The 16,798-nt window shown below is 42.2% G+C and overlaps 2 protein-coding genes and 1 long non-coding RNA gene across 3 annotated transcripts in view; 2 read left to right on the top strand and 1 right to left on the bottom strand.

The window, feature by feature from the left end:
- Positions 1-3,820, top strand: part of LOC133118611 (kinase non-catalytic C-lobe domain-containing protein 1) — a 39,718-nt gene extending 35,898 nt beyond the window's left edge. The window contains exon 31 of the mRNA XM_061228724.1: positions 2,261-3,820. Within this exon, the coding sequence (XP_061084708.1) occupies positions 2,261-2,492 (232 nt within the window). The 3' untranslated portion in view covers positions 2,493-3,820. The remainder of the gene's footprint in view (positions 1-2,260) is intronic.
- A 1,469-nt stretch (positions 3,821-5,289) lies between these two features.
- Positions 5,290-6,537, top strand: LOC133118610 (homeobox protein vent1-like). The gene is made up of 3 exons (XM_061228722.1): positions 5,290-5,293; positions 5,967-6,181; positions 6,292-6,537. The coding sequence occupies exons 1-3, from the start codon at positions 5,290-5,292 to the stop codon at positions 6,535-6,537; spliced, it is 465 nt and encodes a 154-aa protein (XP_061084706.1).
- A 7,345-nt stretch (positions 6,538-13,882) lies between these two features.
- Positions 13,883-15,304, bottom strand: LOC133117868 (uncharacterized). The gene is made up of 2 exons (XR_009706326.1): positions 15,168-15,304; positions 13,883-14,630 (listed from the first exon to the last, which is right to left on the bottom strand). It is a non-coding gene; the product is annotated as an uncharacterized LOC133117868 (long non-coding RNA).
- Positions 15,305-16,798: the final 1,494 nt, after the last annotated feature.

Raw genomic sequence — 16,798 nt, 5'->3', positions numbered from 1 at the left:
CCACACACTGGATGTCATGTCAGTCTGGCATGTGACTCAAGGTTGCTTCTCCAGTTGAAACATTTCTTCAGAAAATCGACATACACCAGGAATGAACCTCAAAGGAATATAGAAAGAGAATGTGGACTTGTGTAATTTGTTTCAGAGAAATTGAAAAATCAATATAGAAGTAGACACATCACTGTAAGGTAGTGTAAGATCACAGAGCATGAGTTGGGATCGGAGTTGCTTCAAGCCATTCCCAGCTTATAATACTGTATGTATTCTGTAATAGTAATGCTAAATATATGGTATATAATACTTAACTACTTAACTATAATTTTACTTATGGCTTGTTTATTACATATTGTACTGTATGGTTATCAAGTTTATTTCAGTTTTTAAATTACTTTACAATTGTGTTGGTTGTAAATATTGCATTGCAATTGTTCTTAATGCTAAGTTTAATAATTTATTTGGTTATTTTCTTATACATTAATTTCAGATTTTACATTTAATTAAATATTGATCCTAATAACATAATCATCCATACACATGCCTTGGACTGTATATCAAACTCCACTTTAAAGAAAAACTGTAAAAGTCAACTTTGATGCAGAACTGATGTTAAGTAGCCCTGTTATAAACACAGTGTCTCAAGGCCTGGTGTCAATGGGCTGACTTGGTGGTGAAGGCAGAGGATGAGGCCAGCTTGACTCGTGCTGTCCAGTGAGGGCCCTGAAGTGCACTGTTCTGCTCCAAATCTGTGTCAGCCCACTTCTCTCTCTCTCACTGAACCACACTGTCTTCAGGGGTGGGGGGTGGGGGGGTCTGAATGTAGTCCAGGCACAAATACGCTTCTCGCATCCTCTTACATTCTAAAAACCTGACCCCTGATTCACTCAATTATATTGCTGTAACATTTACTTTCACACTTTCACTCAACTGTACTTTCACACTAAAAAATATTTAGTTTCTTTTAAAGCTTTGAAATCATTTTACATACACATTAGAAATTTAGTGCATGTAACTGATAATTTGTGTTGCTTCTAAGATTAACACTGAAGTTGAATATAAAAATTGAGTTCGATATCACAGTAATCTTCAAAGTCTTTGAAAAAGTTCATAGCAGTGAGAGAACTGTTTTTATTGCAAGGGTGCCTTCCCATGCACAGTAAACTCTCACATGGTGTGAATTCACCCTTAACTCAATAACTACTCACTGGGGCTTCAGCTCAGCACACTTCAACAACTGTAACAACATTTCTTCTGCAATATCAGTCCTGCTGTGCCGTAACTCTAGAACAACAGTGGACGTCTACTTATTTTTCTCGAGTTCTTATTCCTATTAATTTAAGTAAATTCTTACCAAAATATTTTGCTATGCGATTTGTTGGTCAAATCCTCAGTTCATTACATGCAATAAACGTCAATAATATAAGTAAATTTGAGACAAAATAACTAGTTGGATTTATAGCCATTCCTTTACGTTTGGCCGACTGGAACAATCGCTCACGCGATATAGAGCAGTTTGACTGAGACAGTGTAACTCGCTGCAGGACGTGCGATTCGGGGCAGATGTGGAGGGTGAGGGAGAGCAGGTGAGTGCTGGGGAGACAGCTGGCGAAGCAGCGCCGCTGCCAAAGCGTGGAGGTTTCACTGGAGGAGGCGCGGAGGAGCCAGATGGCCTGAGAGACGCGCAGCGATAGCGGGGCCCGTCTCTCTCCAGGTGCTTTCATCCACAGCTTTGCAGGCAGATGCTGGGGGTCGGGGGCCGTCCAACCGAATAGCAATGACACAGTTTGCTGTTCTGAAAACAAGTTCATTTCTCACAAAAAGAAAGAGAAAAAAACAACTACTTCTGAGCTGGAAGAGAGTGTATGTGAAGAATCTTCGGTTCACTTTTATTTTTGATGTCTTTTTCATTTCCTTTTTCTTTGTTCTTCGATTTGGGATGTCTGGTCCCATCTCGCCGGTGAGATGACTGAGTTTGGGAGAGCGCAGACGGGTTTGCTGCTGTTCTTTTCGGAGACGCTCTTTCGGTGAAGCTGTGGGAGGAGTCGGCAGAGGAGCTAGCTAACAGGCTAATTCTCCCAGCAGGACTCCTGCTCATGCTTGGTGCTGGCATGGATTCAGGTTCACAGAGGGGCGAGAGCCACCACCCAAGTCTGTTCTGTTAGTCTTATCATACTCCAATAGACATAGAAATATATTCACAATAGATTCCCTTACTGTCCTGCTCTTCTCTCTCTCCTTCTCTCTGTTTCTCTCTTTCCTGCAGGAACATAGCAAAGGTGGTGAGCCAGGTCCATGCCTTCCAGGAGAACGTGTTCGCGTACGTCCCGGACCCAGACCTCCAGGCGTACCTGCGCCACCGCGTCGCCCTCCTGAGCAACAGCGACATCGCCCTGCTGGCGGCCGAGAACGACGCCAACTTCCACCAGATCCCCGCCGAGCGCCACTCCAAGAAGATCCAGGACACCCTGCGGCGGGTGAAGGCCACCTTTCAGTGACCGCCCCCGGGCTGAGGGGCTCGGGGAGGGGGTAGAGGATACGCCCCGGAGCTAGCGCTGCAGAACGCTGTTCCCCTCATTCATCTCACAGCCGGCCTTACAGTCTGTCTCCTCATGCTCAGCTTCGATGCGCTCCGGCGGGTTAGAGGACGGAGCTGATACCGTTCCCTCTCTCAGCTGATTCCGTTCCCTCCCTCAGCTGATTCCGTTCCCTCTCTCAGCTGATACCGTTCCCTCCCTCAGCTGATTCCGTTCCCTCCCTCAGCTGATTCCGTTCCCTCTCTCAGCTGATTCTGTTCCCTCCCTCAGCTGATACCGTTCCCTCTCTCAGCTGATACCGTTCCCTCTCTCAGCTGATACCGTTCCCTCTCTCAGCTGATACCGTTCCCTCTCTCAGCTGATTCCGTTCCCTCTCTCAGCTGATACCGCTCCCTCCCTCAGCTGATTCCGTTCCCTCTCTCATTAAGCATTTGTACCAGCAGTGATGTGTACAGAGAACAGGACACAGCCCATTTTACCCTTGTTCTGTACGTGTTGTCTGTCTGGGTTCATAAGGTCAACCTCTCCTGCTAGCAAAGGAAAACCAAAGGCTCTTCATTGTTTCAGTGCTGCTTCAAAATGGTGGACGAAGGAATAGAGACATTATGCTGGTGTTTCTGTAAGCATGTCTGAGACAGTGTGTGTGTGTGTGTGTGTCAGCGCGTGCGTGCGTCCATCCTGAGGTTTTAAAACAAATTTGAAAGCTACCTTATATTGAAATGTCTAATATGACAGTAAATCTATAATCATATCACCACTGAAGGCCAGGGTGCTCATTTCTGTGTATTCCTGTGAGATTCTGCTTTAGTTATTCTGCTTGTTCTTAATCCTAGTACGAGCTAGCCATTTTCCGCATATAATTTGCACGTACTACAAAATTACTGCGGACTACCAATACCATACTGTGCCAGTCTGACTTAATGTCCATTCTGTGTGATTGAAGTGAAATCTGAAGTATGGGTCTTATTAATCTAAAATGTCTTTTTATTATAGGTACAAAATGTAATTGTAGTTTACAGCAAATGGATTGTATACTGAAATATAAGATTGATTGATTTTCTTATGATTTGGTGTTGCATATTTCTTTGGTCTAAACATATGAAATGTAGGGAATTTTGTCCCCAAATGTACTGCAGTTGTTGAAGGACTAATCGTTTCACTTCTTAATTATTTTGGGATCATGTACATCACTTAAGTTTTAATTGTGTAAATAACCACTTATATATTTGTATGTTGCCATAAGAGCCACAAAAAGATGTTAAATAATTAAAAATGAGTGGGAAAATCTTGATGATATTGTCTCTGCAGTTAGTTATTCACATGAAGAATTTGTGAAGTCAGGCTGGTTTCATTTAGATTAAGTAACATTATTTGAATAAAACTATAATTGAGTGATGCATAATTAAGAGAAAGAATGACCCCTATATGCGTACCTTTGATATGTACTCACACACACACACACACACACACACACACACACAGACATTACCATCACTGCGTATAACAACTGTCAGGGCCTCTGACTACCTCACAGGAAAAACGGGAAAGGGCCGCTGCCAATTTGTTTGTTCCTGCTGTGAAAATTGTCACATAAAGGCGAGGAAATACGCGCCCCTGGAGACAACTTCCAGAGGCGGCTTCTCTCCGCGATGAAGGGCACTGATTGTTTTCCACAAGGATCACGGGCTCCATCTTCAAAGCCTTCTAGATAGAGGGCGTAATTGGAAGGCAAAGATCTTTGAGTCTTTGTATCTACAGATAGCTGATAAAGAACACATTCAGCAAAGCATCGTCTCTGCATTGTTTTTGCTAAACGATCCTTTCTGGGACATTGTCTACGCGCGGTTGGACGCCCTGCCCGTCAAACACGCAGAATCTTTGAGGTTAAGCGTCCAGACGCCTGAGTGGCTGTGGCACCTTCGTCGCCCAGGCGTCTCGGTCACTATTTCCCTTTCAAAGTGATTTTGAGGTGTGTGGCCATGGTTACACCAACCTTGTTTGTTAACTATTGTTACTCTGTAGTTAACCTACTTGCAGATGAACCGTTCCATTTGGCGACGAATTATTGTATTTCTCCAAGAGCGGCATTAAGTAAAATTATGTTTCTATTCTTAATTCACCCTATGTTCACGAAATTGAGGTAGCCTCTTTATTTTTGTAAGAAACTACAATAATATGCCTGCATGTGATAGTGGCGGGGTTTTCATCTGTTCCGGAGACCACATGCCTCACCTTCGCTTTGCATTTTGAAGAACAATCAAACTTAATTGTGTTGCTACTGTAATGCCTTTGATCTGTAATGTTAAGCCGCCCGCACCAACAGTGCGGTTCTATCGCGGAGGCGCCAGTGCTCAACGGGGAATCCAGAACATGTTAATACCAGACCATTAGAAACTCATTGTAATCGCTATTATTATCAGTTATATTGCATTCCCAGGCGGTGAGTGGCTATTGGCCTTTTTTTATTGTGAAACGAAATTGTTCATTTACCGAAACCAGCAGATTGCATTAGAATAAATAAAGATAGAACACTTCTTAAGATACTTCACAGCGACTTAAAGTAAAATATTTAGATCATGAGGTTATAGCCTATCATTTCCTCCCAACATAAATACTACAATTCTACTGTTGCACAGTGAATTGGCCTATATAATCTTGTTGAAAAAAATCACGTGAACGTGACAGGGTGCCTCAATTCTAACCGTCCATTATTTTCCGATGCAGATTCTATAAAGTTTCAAATATACATTTGGCAAACATGGGCAAGCCAATCTATATAAGGGTGCGCTACGCCTCCAAATTCGATGCATACAAATGTATGAGTGGACTGGTTCTCACAGACTTGGTGGCGCCAGGTCTTCACACAGTCAAAGAAAATGTGAAAACTCCTGTAACGACCCATTAGGCTCTAATCACCGAGAACAGTCAGGTGGTAACGTCCTTTTGCATATGCTAATATTTACGGGGACTGCTCCTATTTGAAACCGCCTAAAAAGCTCAAGTCATTATTGACAGAGCAAGCATTGCCTACAACGTGTGGATACATTATCACCGCAAAGTTCGACATGGTCAAGAGTTTTTCTATTGACTGGCTGGCTCGGAGCCATTACGACATTTCAAATGAACAGGACAGAAACATTTTGCAAAGTACCCCGGTACATTTTAAAAAACACATCTCATGTGTAGTTCAACCTGGTCCTTCTACGTGCAATAACAAGGTCTGTTTTCAGTCGAGACCTAATGGCACTGGGGACGACGACATGAACAAATCCTCCACAAATTGTTCTTACAATCCAATTGGCAGCCCTTCCCCAAGCTGTAAGTATATTTTGCGGATACCTTGTATTTGGAATTGGTCTAGGGTTTACAATTGAAATAAACAATGTACAGTAATATTATAGGGCAGTCTAATATTCCATTCTTGTTCAGTTTCAGAAAATAGCAGCTATTCTTCCGGCTACGAGAGCGAGGCTGCTACCGTTGAAGGCCGGTCAGTTGAAGTGGCCCGAGAGAGGGAGAGCCGCAGAGCTCGCACCAAGTTCACTTCCGAACAAATCTACAAACTGGAGAAGACCTTCAACAAGCAGAAGTATCTGGATCCTAGCGGGAGAGTTAAAACTGCAGCGGAACTGAACCTCTCTGAAACGCAGGTATGCGTCTGTCTGTAATTTCTTGAACGACAATCAAGTTTTGTGATCCTACCTGTCCTCGGTTACTTGCTTGCTGGCTTACATGTATTCATTCATTCCTTTCATTTCAGGTGAGAACCTGGTTTCAGAACCGGAGAATGAAGCTGAAACGGGAGGTGCAAGATTGGACGCACCACTTTACTCCCGCTGTTGGCTTCCCGGCGGTGTTCTTGCCATGCTCCCCTGCGTTTCAGAACCACGGCAGCACTGGACAGCGACACCCCTTCATCTCAACAGCACTGGCATCCTACCAGCGCCCACTGGAGCAGATACCAGCACAGCGAGCGCAGCACCTATTGCACCCCATCTGTTACTGAATGTGTTGTTCAACCGTCAAAAAGACTCTGGGGACCTTTAACATCAAAGACACTGGACAGGGGGAAATAAACAGCAGTTGTTTTTTTTTTGTTTTTTTTTGCACAATGCAATGTATTCTCGTGTTGTTAAATATTGTAAAGAGAAGATTTATTTATTTTTCTTAAATAAAAATATTCATCATACTACCCCACGGAGCACTGTGTGATCTTTTCCATCAAGTGGTTATGCTGAGTTATAAGCTATTCTAATAGGATATAGTCGGTGGTTCAAATCCCGGTGTAGCCACAATAAGATACGCACAGCCCCTGGGCCCCTCGAGCAAGCCCTTAACCCTGCATTGCTCCAGGGGAGGATTGTCTCCTGCTTAGTCTAATCAACTGTACGTCGCTCTGGATAAGAGCGTCTGCCAAATGCCATTAATGTAATGTTGTAAAAACGACCGACCACAATGATGGTAATGATGGCAATTTTGTGTATCCAGTGATGTAATTCCGTGAAAGTGGTGAGACATTCGACAGAATTAACGGTTACAGGTGAACCCGCACCAGTCTTATCAGTATCTAATCTGAAGACACTTAATGCAAATCTCAACCTTCATTTAACGGGGTTGTGTTCTTACAATGTTTTCCCAAAAACATGCATTGTCGTTGCATCTGGAAGATTAATGTTTTTGATTGATCACGATATTCATCATTAAAAATTCAATAACCAGTTGAAGAGGGTCTTGTCAGCACTGTTTTGTCAGGTTGATGACAGTGTGGATGTTTAGGCCAGCATATTGATTAATCAATGTAATGTGTCAACGTTTATTGTTCCTAGAAGCTGCGCGCATGGCGCTTAAATTGTTATTTCATATTTCAGATTACTACTTGGTGTTGCTATTATGGCGATCTAAATCTGATCTGTGATAGGGACCGTGCGCATGCATATCAACAACTACAACAAAACAAAAAGTGTTCAAACGTTATACCGTTCCCTCTCTCACTAATATGGAAATCTCAGAAACAGCAGAAAACATTTTCTAAACGTTTCTATGAGGTCAGAATGTCGCTCTCTCAAATCATTTCCCTCTCCCTTGCTTTCTCTCTCTCTCTCTCTCTCTCTCTCTCTCTCTCTCTCACACACACACAGACACACACACACACACACTGCGACGCAGACACACGTTTCAGACACAGGAGTAGATGAGAGAAAGGGTCGCTACCTGGTCAAAGAAAGGCGCGCTTCCCTGCTGCGCTTTCAAATGCGTGTCAACTAATACTGTTTGTCTGTACTGCGGAACTTCAAAGGTTGCCTAACGAAGAGATCATGGTCAACAATTAGTACTAATTAAGCCAAGCTCTGCTGAGTTTACAGTTACCACACAGGCTGGCAAGACCGGCTCCAGAAAGTCTGGTTCCTGTGGACACAGTACGACTTTACCTAGGGCTAAAGTTCACTCCCTATCGCCCACAGCGTCAACATTCGACACAAACGACTGTCCTCTCAATGATAAAATAAGAATAAAATAAACACTCATTAAGATTTTTGCAATGGCGATTTCAACGGATCAATGGTACTGTTATTAACCGACTGTATAACGGAAAGATAAGATTTCAATTTCAATGAAACTCACTGTTTTATCTGCGCAGGCGAATCAAGAGCCCCTGTACTCGTGAATGCACTGTAAATAATAAACCGTGAAGGCATACTAGCTCACATTCAACATTTATCAGTATCTCAACTCACTGCATATATTCTGTGATTGTTGAACCATGCGAATAACATGAGCGGTTTAGTTTACCAAACTGTGCTTTACCATATGTTTGCCAAATAGGATGCGTTGTTTTAATGCAAAACTGGTTTAAAATGTCCTCACACATATGCGAGTATAACATTTCACAGACTTCACCAAGGTAATTTCGGTTTTATTCGGTGATAAAATAAAAGATTGGCGGAGATGGATTCTACCCCAGAGGCCCATAGACCTGGCGCCAGTGGTCTGGCAGACACCAATTCAGATTCTCTTGTCAATTAAGATCAAAAGGAAATCTCTCACTTTCTCACAGGTGCTTGCCCAAGTCAATCATCTCCATTTTTTCAGTGGCAAGGGGAACAATAGGGTCGTAGATTCACCACAAGTCAATCAGCTCAGAGTTTGTCGCCAACTGTCAAACACAATCAGTGACTCTGTGAACCGCTGCAGGAGATTAAGACGCACTTTGAACAAAACACTGAGGCATTCTGGAGACATGCTGCTACCATGGGTTTTATTGAACAATCTGTTATCAATCTAAAAAATAGCTGCAAAAACAGAGCTACCTCCCCATGGTCCAAGCTTGTACCCGAAAATGTAAACCTACGTTTCCATTGGAATAATCAATATAATTTCCGTGCCGACCATAATTTCCGACCATGGCAAGATTAATTGTTTTTGTAATACTTTTTCGGATAAAATATGTATTTATTTAAAACTTGAACAATGCATTAACTGTGATAACTATCCCTGCCCAACAGTTATTTAGCCATGTATTTAAGATCTGTTCACTGTTTAATCTCAAAAATCTATTTCAGTGGCTAGGTGTATCGAATATATTGATCAGTAAATTTTAAAAAAACATCGCCAAAGCAGTTTTCCATATTGAACGAATCGCCTCTGTTTATGTAAAGGAGATCTCCCTGTTGGGAGCTGTCCAGACGTTTTTTCGATTCTCACAGACATCGTGGCGCCTGGATTTAACACGTTTACTGGATGTGTGAAAATCACAATTGCGACATCTATTAACTTCAATTACAACAACTATTAAGCATTTATCGTTCCGCTGAGATCTCTTTGCATATGCAAATACAGTCAGGCCAACTGCTTTATAGGGCGACGGGCCTGTCCCTCTACTTCACAACAGACTCCTACGGCTCACACAACTCGACAGTCTCTCCGGATAACAACATGGCAAAAAACTACTCGGTGGAATGGCTTTCTCAGAGCTTTCATAGTTCCAGTACCACGGCGAGTCTCGAGAGAGCAACAGACGCTGCAATTGGATTTTTAAAACCCCACGTTCCTTGTGTAGTTCAGCCTCGAGCACCAACTTTCTACAAGGAAGTTTCCGTGGAGCCTAAGACCAGACAGAAAATACCAGTTGTCATTGAGGAAGATTTGAAAGAGACAAGCAACGTGTATACTCCAGCTTCCCCAACCAGTAAGTATCATTTTTATTGGAATGGTAAGCGTTGCTGTCTGCAACGTTGGTGATGGTGACTGTAAACACTATTCCTCGTAGACTAACAATATTGATGTGTTTCAGACAGTTGCGGGTATACATCGGGCTCCGAAAGTGAAGTGGGAGATGACAGCGAAGGAGAAACTTCCGCACACCGCAGAATGAGAACAAAGTTCACCTCTGATCAGATCTACAGACTGGAAAAAACTTTCAACAAGCACAAATATCTTGGTGCAACCCAGAGGAGGAAGATGGCGGAAAGGCTGCATCTCTCTGAAACTCAGGTAAGGCCAATATTCTATTGGTAAACGTGATAATATCTCAATTTAATTTCCTTTATCAGAAGATTTCAATCTACAGTAAACATTTACTGTACGGTGACATTTCAAATATATTGATAATGCGAAAACATTATGTTAATCACTAATTGAATCGTGTGCATTTTTTTCCATCAGGTGAAAACTTGGTTTCAGAACCGAAGGATGAAGCTGAAGCGCGAGGTTCAGGACTCGCGTGCGGAGTACTTCGCCCCAGCGCTGCTCTGCCAGTCGGCCTTTCCGGCCGCCGCTTCTCTTCAGCACCACGGCTACGTTGGACAGCGCGTTGCAAGCGCGGCCTACCCACCACTGATCCACCAGATTCCCGTGCAGCAGATGGTCCCCTCACCGCTCATTCACCCACTGCTGCTCCAGTCCCATTATTATACACACATGTGAACTGCGAATATTTTATTCTCAGTAGGACAATACTTTGACAACTGGATATTATTGAATGATGGCCTAAAGGTTTGGGCTAGAGATTATAGATTTATTTCTGTAAATATCAGAAAAATATTAAAAAGCACTAATGGCAAGTAAATTTTGATTGCTTAGAGATATAATTGTATATATGTTTATATAAATAATATTTATGTGTCATAATTCTAAGAAAATATTATTTTTCCCAATGAAAAAATAAAACGAGATTGACTTTACCAGTGGCTGGTGTTATCGTTATTTAATTTTCAAGAGTGAATGAGCTGATCCCTGTATTAACCTGGTTTGCATTACCTTGCATTACCATCACAATATGCCTGCCCATATCTATAGGACCAACATTTTCGTGTATTCTGACGTTGAAGGCCGTAGAAACCAGTAGAAATGTTTCTTCTTAAATCAACCATGACCTACAAATTGTTATTAATACAACGTGCAAGCCAATGACTAACTATTTAACCAACACTTAGATAAACGCTTAAGACTGAATCAGTAGACCGGGCTTTTTATCGCATTGTACGGTCATGGGTTAACTTCTGTTCGAATGTGACGAGATTAATACATCATCTGAAGTTTGTCACATAGGCACACCAGATGTCTGTCTCCTGACTCATGTACGAATCTCTGCCAGAAGGTTTCAGGGAACATCCAGTTCTGCCTTCCCGGCCCCTACACCTTGCAATACATTTGCATGTGCAAAGAGGCATCAAAGCGAAGATAAGCAGACCATCACTGAGATTCATTGAGCCTAATTGCGTCTCAACTGAAGTGTTCGCACATGGTGGGTAATCGCGCGAGCTCGGCGCCACAGAGTCTGTGAAAAATAGTATTTTGCCGCTCCTGAAAGTTGTTCAGCCACAGGCATCGAGTAGGCCTATGATTAAAGTATTGCTAAATTTTAAATCAAGGCTGTATTTTTCTTATGATTCCAACGTAATGTAGTGACAGCACCGATCGATTGCAAATCTAATTCGTTTAGCCACGATCCATTTCCAAGGTACCGTCTTGTCAAAAGATATGTAGGCTAACTTAAGTCTCTTAAGTTCAAGAGAGCCTAACTTCATAGTTATTTGCACACCCGTGTGAGCCGGAATATGGGGCCTCAGAATTCTTAAACACAAAGTCTCAGAAAATTATTTAGTGAATATGTCACTCTGTCTGGTATCTTTCCAAAATTAAGTAAAAAAATAATGGCTCACGTGCTCGAATTCTACAGAGGCATAAAGGCTGTTATATTACCACTATTTTTTTAGTTGTCGTTGTCATTCGTTTCTTTGAAATGCACAATGATGGTATCATGAAAAAATGTATTCTGGTAATAATTTGTAATACTTAATAATAATATTAGCATAGTCAAGTAATACATTGTTTTCTGTTGTGGTAACCTTTGAAAATAGCAGAGAGAGGGATTAGCCTGTGTATTGGGTGAGAATAGTGCAGTTATCAGAGCTGCAGAGTAGGTCCAAGAGGGACAGGATAGACATGTTCTGAAGGAGACTGGACTGCTGTGCAGACTCTAGAGCATCTGTAAAACTTTGTCATTTTCCTTTCTAAAATCAAAAGCCCTCATTTCAATGAACTTCATCACATTCTAATAATTTTGGATCAGACTGACTTCTGACTGTTTGACATTGCTGTGACATGATTGCAAGACTGGTATGAAAAATTAAGCAATCTGCTGCATTGTTGAGGTCAAATTTTCAAGGGAAATGATGCAATGATGAGAAATAACATCTGCAACACCTGGAAACCACAGCTTTCTCCTTCCAGTCAAAACACAGGCTGAGCAGACACGAGAACAGCCACCTGGAGGTGCTAAGCCCTCTTCATAATTAGCCAAGCGCATTTTAGACTGTTCTATTATGGATCGCAGCTAGCATTTGTATTTACCACAGAAGTTTTTTTTTTTTTTTTTTTTTTTTTTTACATATGTAAGTATTTCTGTGTGATGACAAATACAAACAATGAATTTAATGAAAAATCGGGTGGATGCATTAAATATCAACATGATAAGACAAACCAGCTGGCGATAGTGATATAAATATTGTCTAAGTAGGAAAATTCATGCATAATTTATCTTTGCAGCTGTTTGGAGAGGCACTTACAACACTCCACTGAGTACTCCCAGGGTAATCAGATCCAAACTGCGGTAAGTTTCTCTACCCTAAAGCAGGGTACTTCACCTCTGTTTCTCCAGTAATTATACCACCCCCCCCCCCCCCTTCCAAAAAAACTCTCTTTCTTCTCTCTCTCTCTCTCTCTCTCTCTCTTTCTTGCTCTCACACACACAATGTTTGAATGATTCATTCATTTAATTGAGGGTGAACCTGAAAAGGTCTTACTTCCATAGGTCCCCTCCCGGTGACGGTTAACGGCGAGTTAACGCACACGTTAGGGCGTGAGGATGCGGGACTGTTCTGAGTGCAGGAGGGTGTTAACAGCCCTGTTAGAGGGGTAACCTCAGGAGCAGGAGTGAACAGCTGCAGACAGATCGGAGCCTGGCAGAGATGAGCCAGAGCCAATAGCATACATGAAAAGGCTAATCATTCGTGTGAATGTTCTGCCGGCAAGGGAGATATAACCTACATATCATTTTCAGAGAATGCAGTTATCAAAAATAAGGTTTATTCACATGGGGGGTTTTAACCAACTTGGCTTTTGAGTTATGAGACATTTGCAGTAGACGGAGCTGGCTGAGACTAATAAAATAAAAATAAAAATGAATACTTTTGGCGCTGACATAAAGTAAACCCACTGTAATATAAATCTTGAGTTAGAATAGCCTGTGCTTTATGTTGTATTCTTAAACGCTAAGAGGAAAGTCGTGGGTTGTAACCATCAGGTATGCCCCCCACACACACACACTTTGTAAATGTTGAAATAATTTGTTTAAAGTGGTTTATTAGTTTAAAAAGTTGCCAACTGAAGCATATTATCACCCTGAATTGAATTTGTGATATTGATAGTGAATATCACGTCTAAACTAAAGTAGCAGGCTCAAAAAGTCCAGAAATATAGAATATATAATAACCACCTGTTTATTCAGGTTGGCTTATCACACCTTTTTATTTAGACCTGTTTAGTATTTTTTTACAAGTGATAATTGGTTTGAGTGTGAATACTTCCAGAAACACTTTTAAATTATATCCTATAATTCAGTGTCATCAAATCATTGATTTGGTAATTGCTTGAAAAAAATGTATTATTATTGGATTAATGGATTATTAATCCATTAATACCAAGTATCAATGGATGTCAACAGTTTTTCATTTATGTTGCAATTAAATGTGCATTTGAGTTAAAAAATATACCGATGTAGGACTCATATATAAAAAAACACAATCAAGACACTTGTTTGACATGTTTAGAAATAATGAAATGCACTGACATTGTATGTACTGTACAGAACAACTTTATTGGAGATGCAATGTACTCAGGTAAAGTGAATAAATCAAGTAGGTTGTACTGATTACAGAAATAGATGAAAAACGGCAAACAGTATCTGGTGCACAGCTGGTTTTATTAAACAATGAAATTTGTTTTCTCTGTCCTTAGCCTTAATTCATCATGACAAAGCAAGCAAGCAGAAAACAAGACAAATATAATATTTTAAGCCAAGTGCTGAATATTGCAATGACAAATGAAAGGAGTAACATGGACACTGAACCAGAGCCAAGGTTCTGGCAGTGAGGAGTCAGAGAAAGATGGAGCTTCAGGGAGTCAGAGAAAGATGGAGCTTCAGGGGAGTCAGAGAAAGATGCAGCTCCAGGGGAGTCAGAGAAAGATGGAGCTTCAGGGGAGTCAGAGAAAGATGGAGCTTCAGGGGAGTCAGAGAAAGATGGAGCTTCAGGGAGGCAGAGAAAGATGGAGCTTCAGGGAGTCAGAGAAAGATGGAGCTCCACGGCGTCTGGCGTCGGGTGGAGCCTGCTGCAGGTTTGGGTGGGGGTGGTGGTTCCCTGTTGAGCAGTGTCCTGGGACGGCAGATGAGGGTGGAGAGTAGCCCAGCAGATTACCTCTACAGCCCCATTTTCCCATACGCCATGCCTCTTTAAAGCTAGCTCTCAAAGAGGTATATGCATAGGAAAAAGGAACAGCGAGTCCTGGCGTCCGCTGCTGGTGCTGCCACGCTGCCCGGACCTGGAGGAGAGAACAGGACAGAGGGGCACAGCATCACCATAACAGAGTAAGCAGCACAGTCACAGTCTGGTTTAGAAACCCTTTCCTCTTTCAGTGCTGTAGAGTAACAGCAGTACTGGTCAGGAATCTGAGCTCACACTTACAAAAGTTTCCTGAGAGAGAATTGCTTGACCTGAATCATTAATCACAGTAAATATCCTGCTAAATAAATTAGCAATATATGAACATCTTGATAAAGTAAGTTTCCCTGGATATTTTTTGTCTGTCAATACCATAGCTGTTTAACAATATAAATATGAAAAGAAATGAAAGCATATTTCTCGGGTTTGAACAAGATCTATGTGACACCAGGACATGAAAGCATCTTCAGTAAGAAAAATGTCAAATTAATTTACAGCACAATGAGCAAAACAAGCCCTCAAATAAAGCCTTAGCAGCATAAAACACCTTTAATAACATTCATAAACAAAAAAGACAGAATATTTCAGGAATATTTAATAATGGAAAAGATATCTGAAGGAACCCATCAGGCCGTACCTCGTCAGTGGTGGGGTGATCTCCTCCGGACTCAAACTCCCCCGAGAGAATTTATTCCCGCTGGAGACCTTGAAGATGTTTGGGAAAGAAAGTAGCTGTTCTCAGAGGATACTCCTCTTTTGGCAAGGGTGTTAGCCACACCTGCAAGGGACCAGCACAAGACAAATTTATCTTCAACAACACCCCCCCCCCCCTTCACACCCACCAAAAAAAGAAAAGAGAGACATTCTTTGTGCCTGGAATGTAACTAAATGCATGTGGCGTGGTGAGATGGGTTGGCTATGACTACAGTGATTAACGATGGAAAGAAATTATCTGCTATCTCTCCTTCAGACGTCAGTGGAGCAGAGCAAAGTCAGGAGACGTAGGACTTCTTGTTCCCAACAGTTGAAAGTGTCTTATCTCCCAGGGTCCGGCCCAGTTCAGCCCCAGGGGAGCTCAAGGCCTGAAGCAAGCCCCCCCCCCTGATCTGAACCTTCTCTGCTGGGGCCCCCAGCTCACCAAGGACGTGACCCAGCCCTGCACTGCCTTTAACCTGCTCACAGCTCCCCCAGAGCACGGGGCTCGGCAGGGATAATGTCACTCTCAGGCATGTTCGGACTGTCTGGACTGCTCAACACTGCTGCATATTAGCACAGAGTGACATTGCAAAGCTTGAGATTGATTAGATATTGTAGAGGGAAATAACTTCTCATGACCAAAGAGACACACACACACACACACACAGGCTCCAAGAGAGACACCTGGTAGCATTTCCTGCTAACAGTTGGTCGTTGCTATCATTGGATAAACTGTGTGATTAAGCTGAGGCCTAGCTGTTGAAGCCCTTGCCTTTGTGGCCTGAAAGATTTTGGCATCGTCCAGGAGAAAGCACTCCGCTAAATGTCTCCACTGAACCAGTTCTACACCCCCTCCTGGTGCTTTGAAGAGATCAGTGAACAGGCCTTGAAGAGATTCAGGAGCTTAAGCCAGGAAGGTCAAGACCCAAGACTGCTGGACCTGGGTTTTCAAGACTTCTACTCTGAATCAACAATCCAGATTCTGTTATGCACTCACTGAGCAGTTTATTAGGTATTTATTAGACCTACCTACCTCATAAATTGTTCAGTGAGTAGATAGGCAATATATACAGTATGTACATATGTACTTCAATATGCTAGCTGTGATCTGTAATCATTGTAATTTGCCTTTTTACCAAGTGTACCAAGTGTTGACCGAGTGTCAACCTGGTCGTGCTCATAGTATCATAAAGTCACCAACCGGACAGTTTAAATGTGACTATAGCACTGTTTATGTGTTTGTTTGTTTGTAAGGTCTCCTGATCAGGCTTCCGATATTGATGAATTGAGTTCAGGCAGCATATAAACATTTCTACAAATCACAGGTAAACTTTAGTTGAATTTTCAGGCCTTCTCTGTGTGTGGCTCAGGCAGCTCAGGTCATTGATGGAAAGAAGACGCCAGCTTCCTGGCTGTCACACAGACATATGAGATGGTTGATTGGCTGTTATTGCTTCGCGCTGTCGCTTGCTCAGATGTGTCTGCAGAGGAAGCATCCTGACGGAACGGGATTTCTGAAGTGCTGTTGCACTTTGGGTGTTGTAGTGCATTTGAATGGCAGTGACACCAATG

The sequence above is a fragment of the Conger conger genome, chromosome 18, assembly GCF_963514075.1.
Source record: "Conger conger chromosome 18, fConCon1.1, whole genome shotgun sequence".
Lineage (NCBI taxonomy): Eukaryota > Metazoa > Chordata > Actinopteri > Anguilliformes > Congridae > Conger > Conger conger.
This window is presented reverse-complemented; position numbering and strand designations above follow the sequence as displayed.

Bases quoted from the DNA above. Each gene is read 5' to 3' on its own strand.
- LOC133118610 (XM_061228722.1), top strand. The intron at 6,182-6,291 runs GTATGCGTCTGT...CTTTCATTTCAG, and splicing joins TGAACCTCTCTGAAACGCAG to GTGAGAACCTGGTTTCAGAA.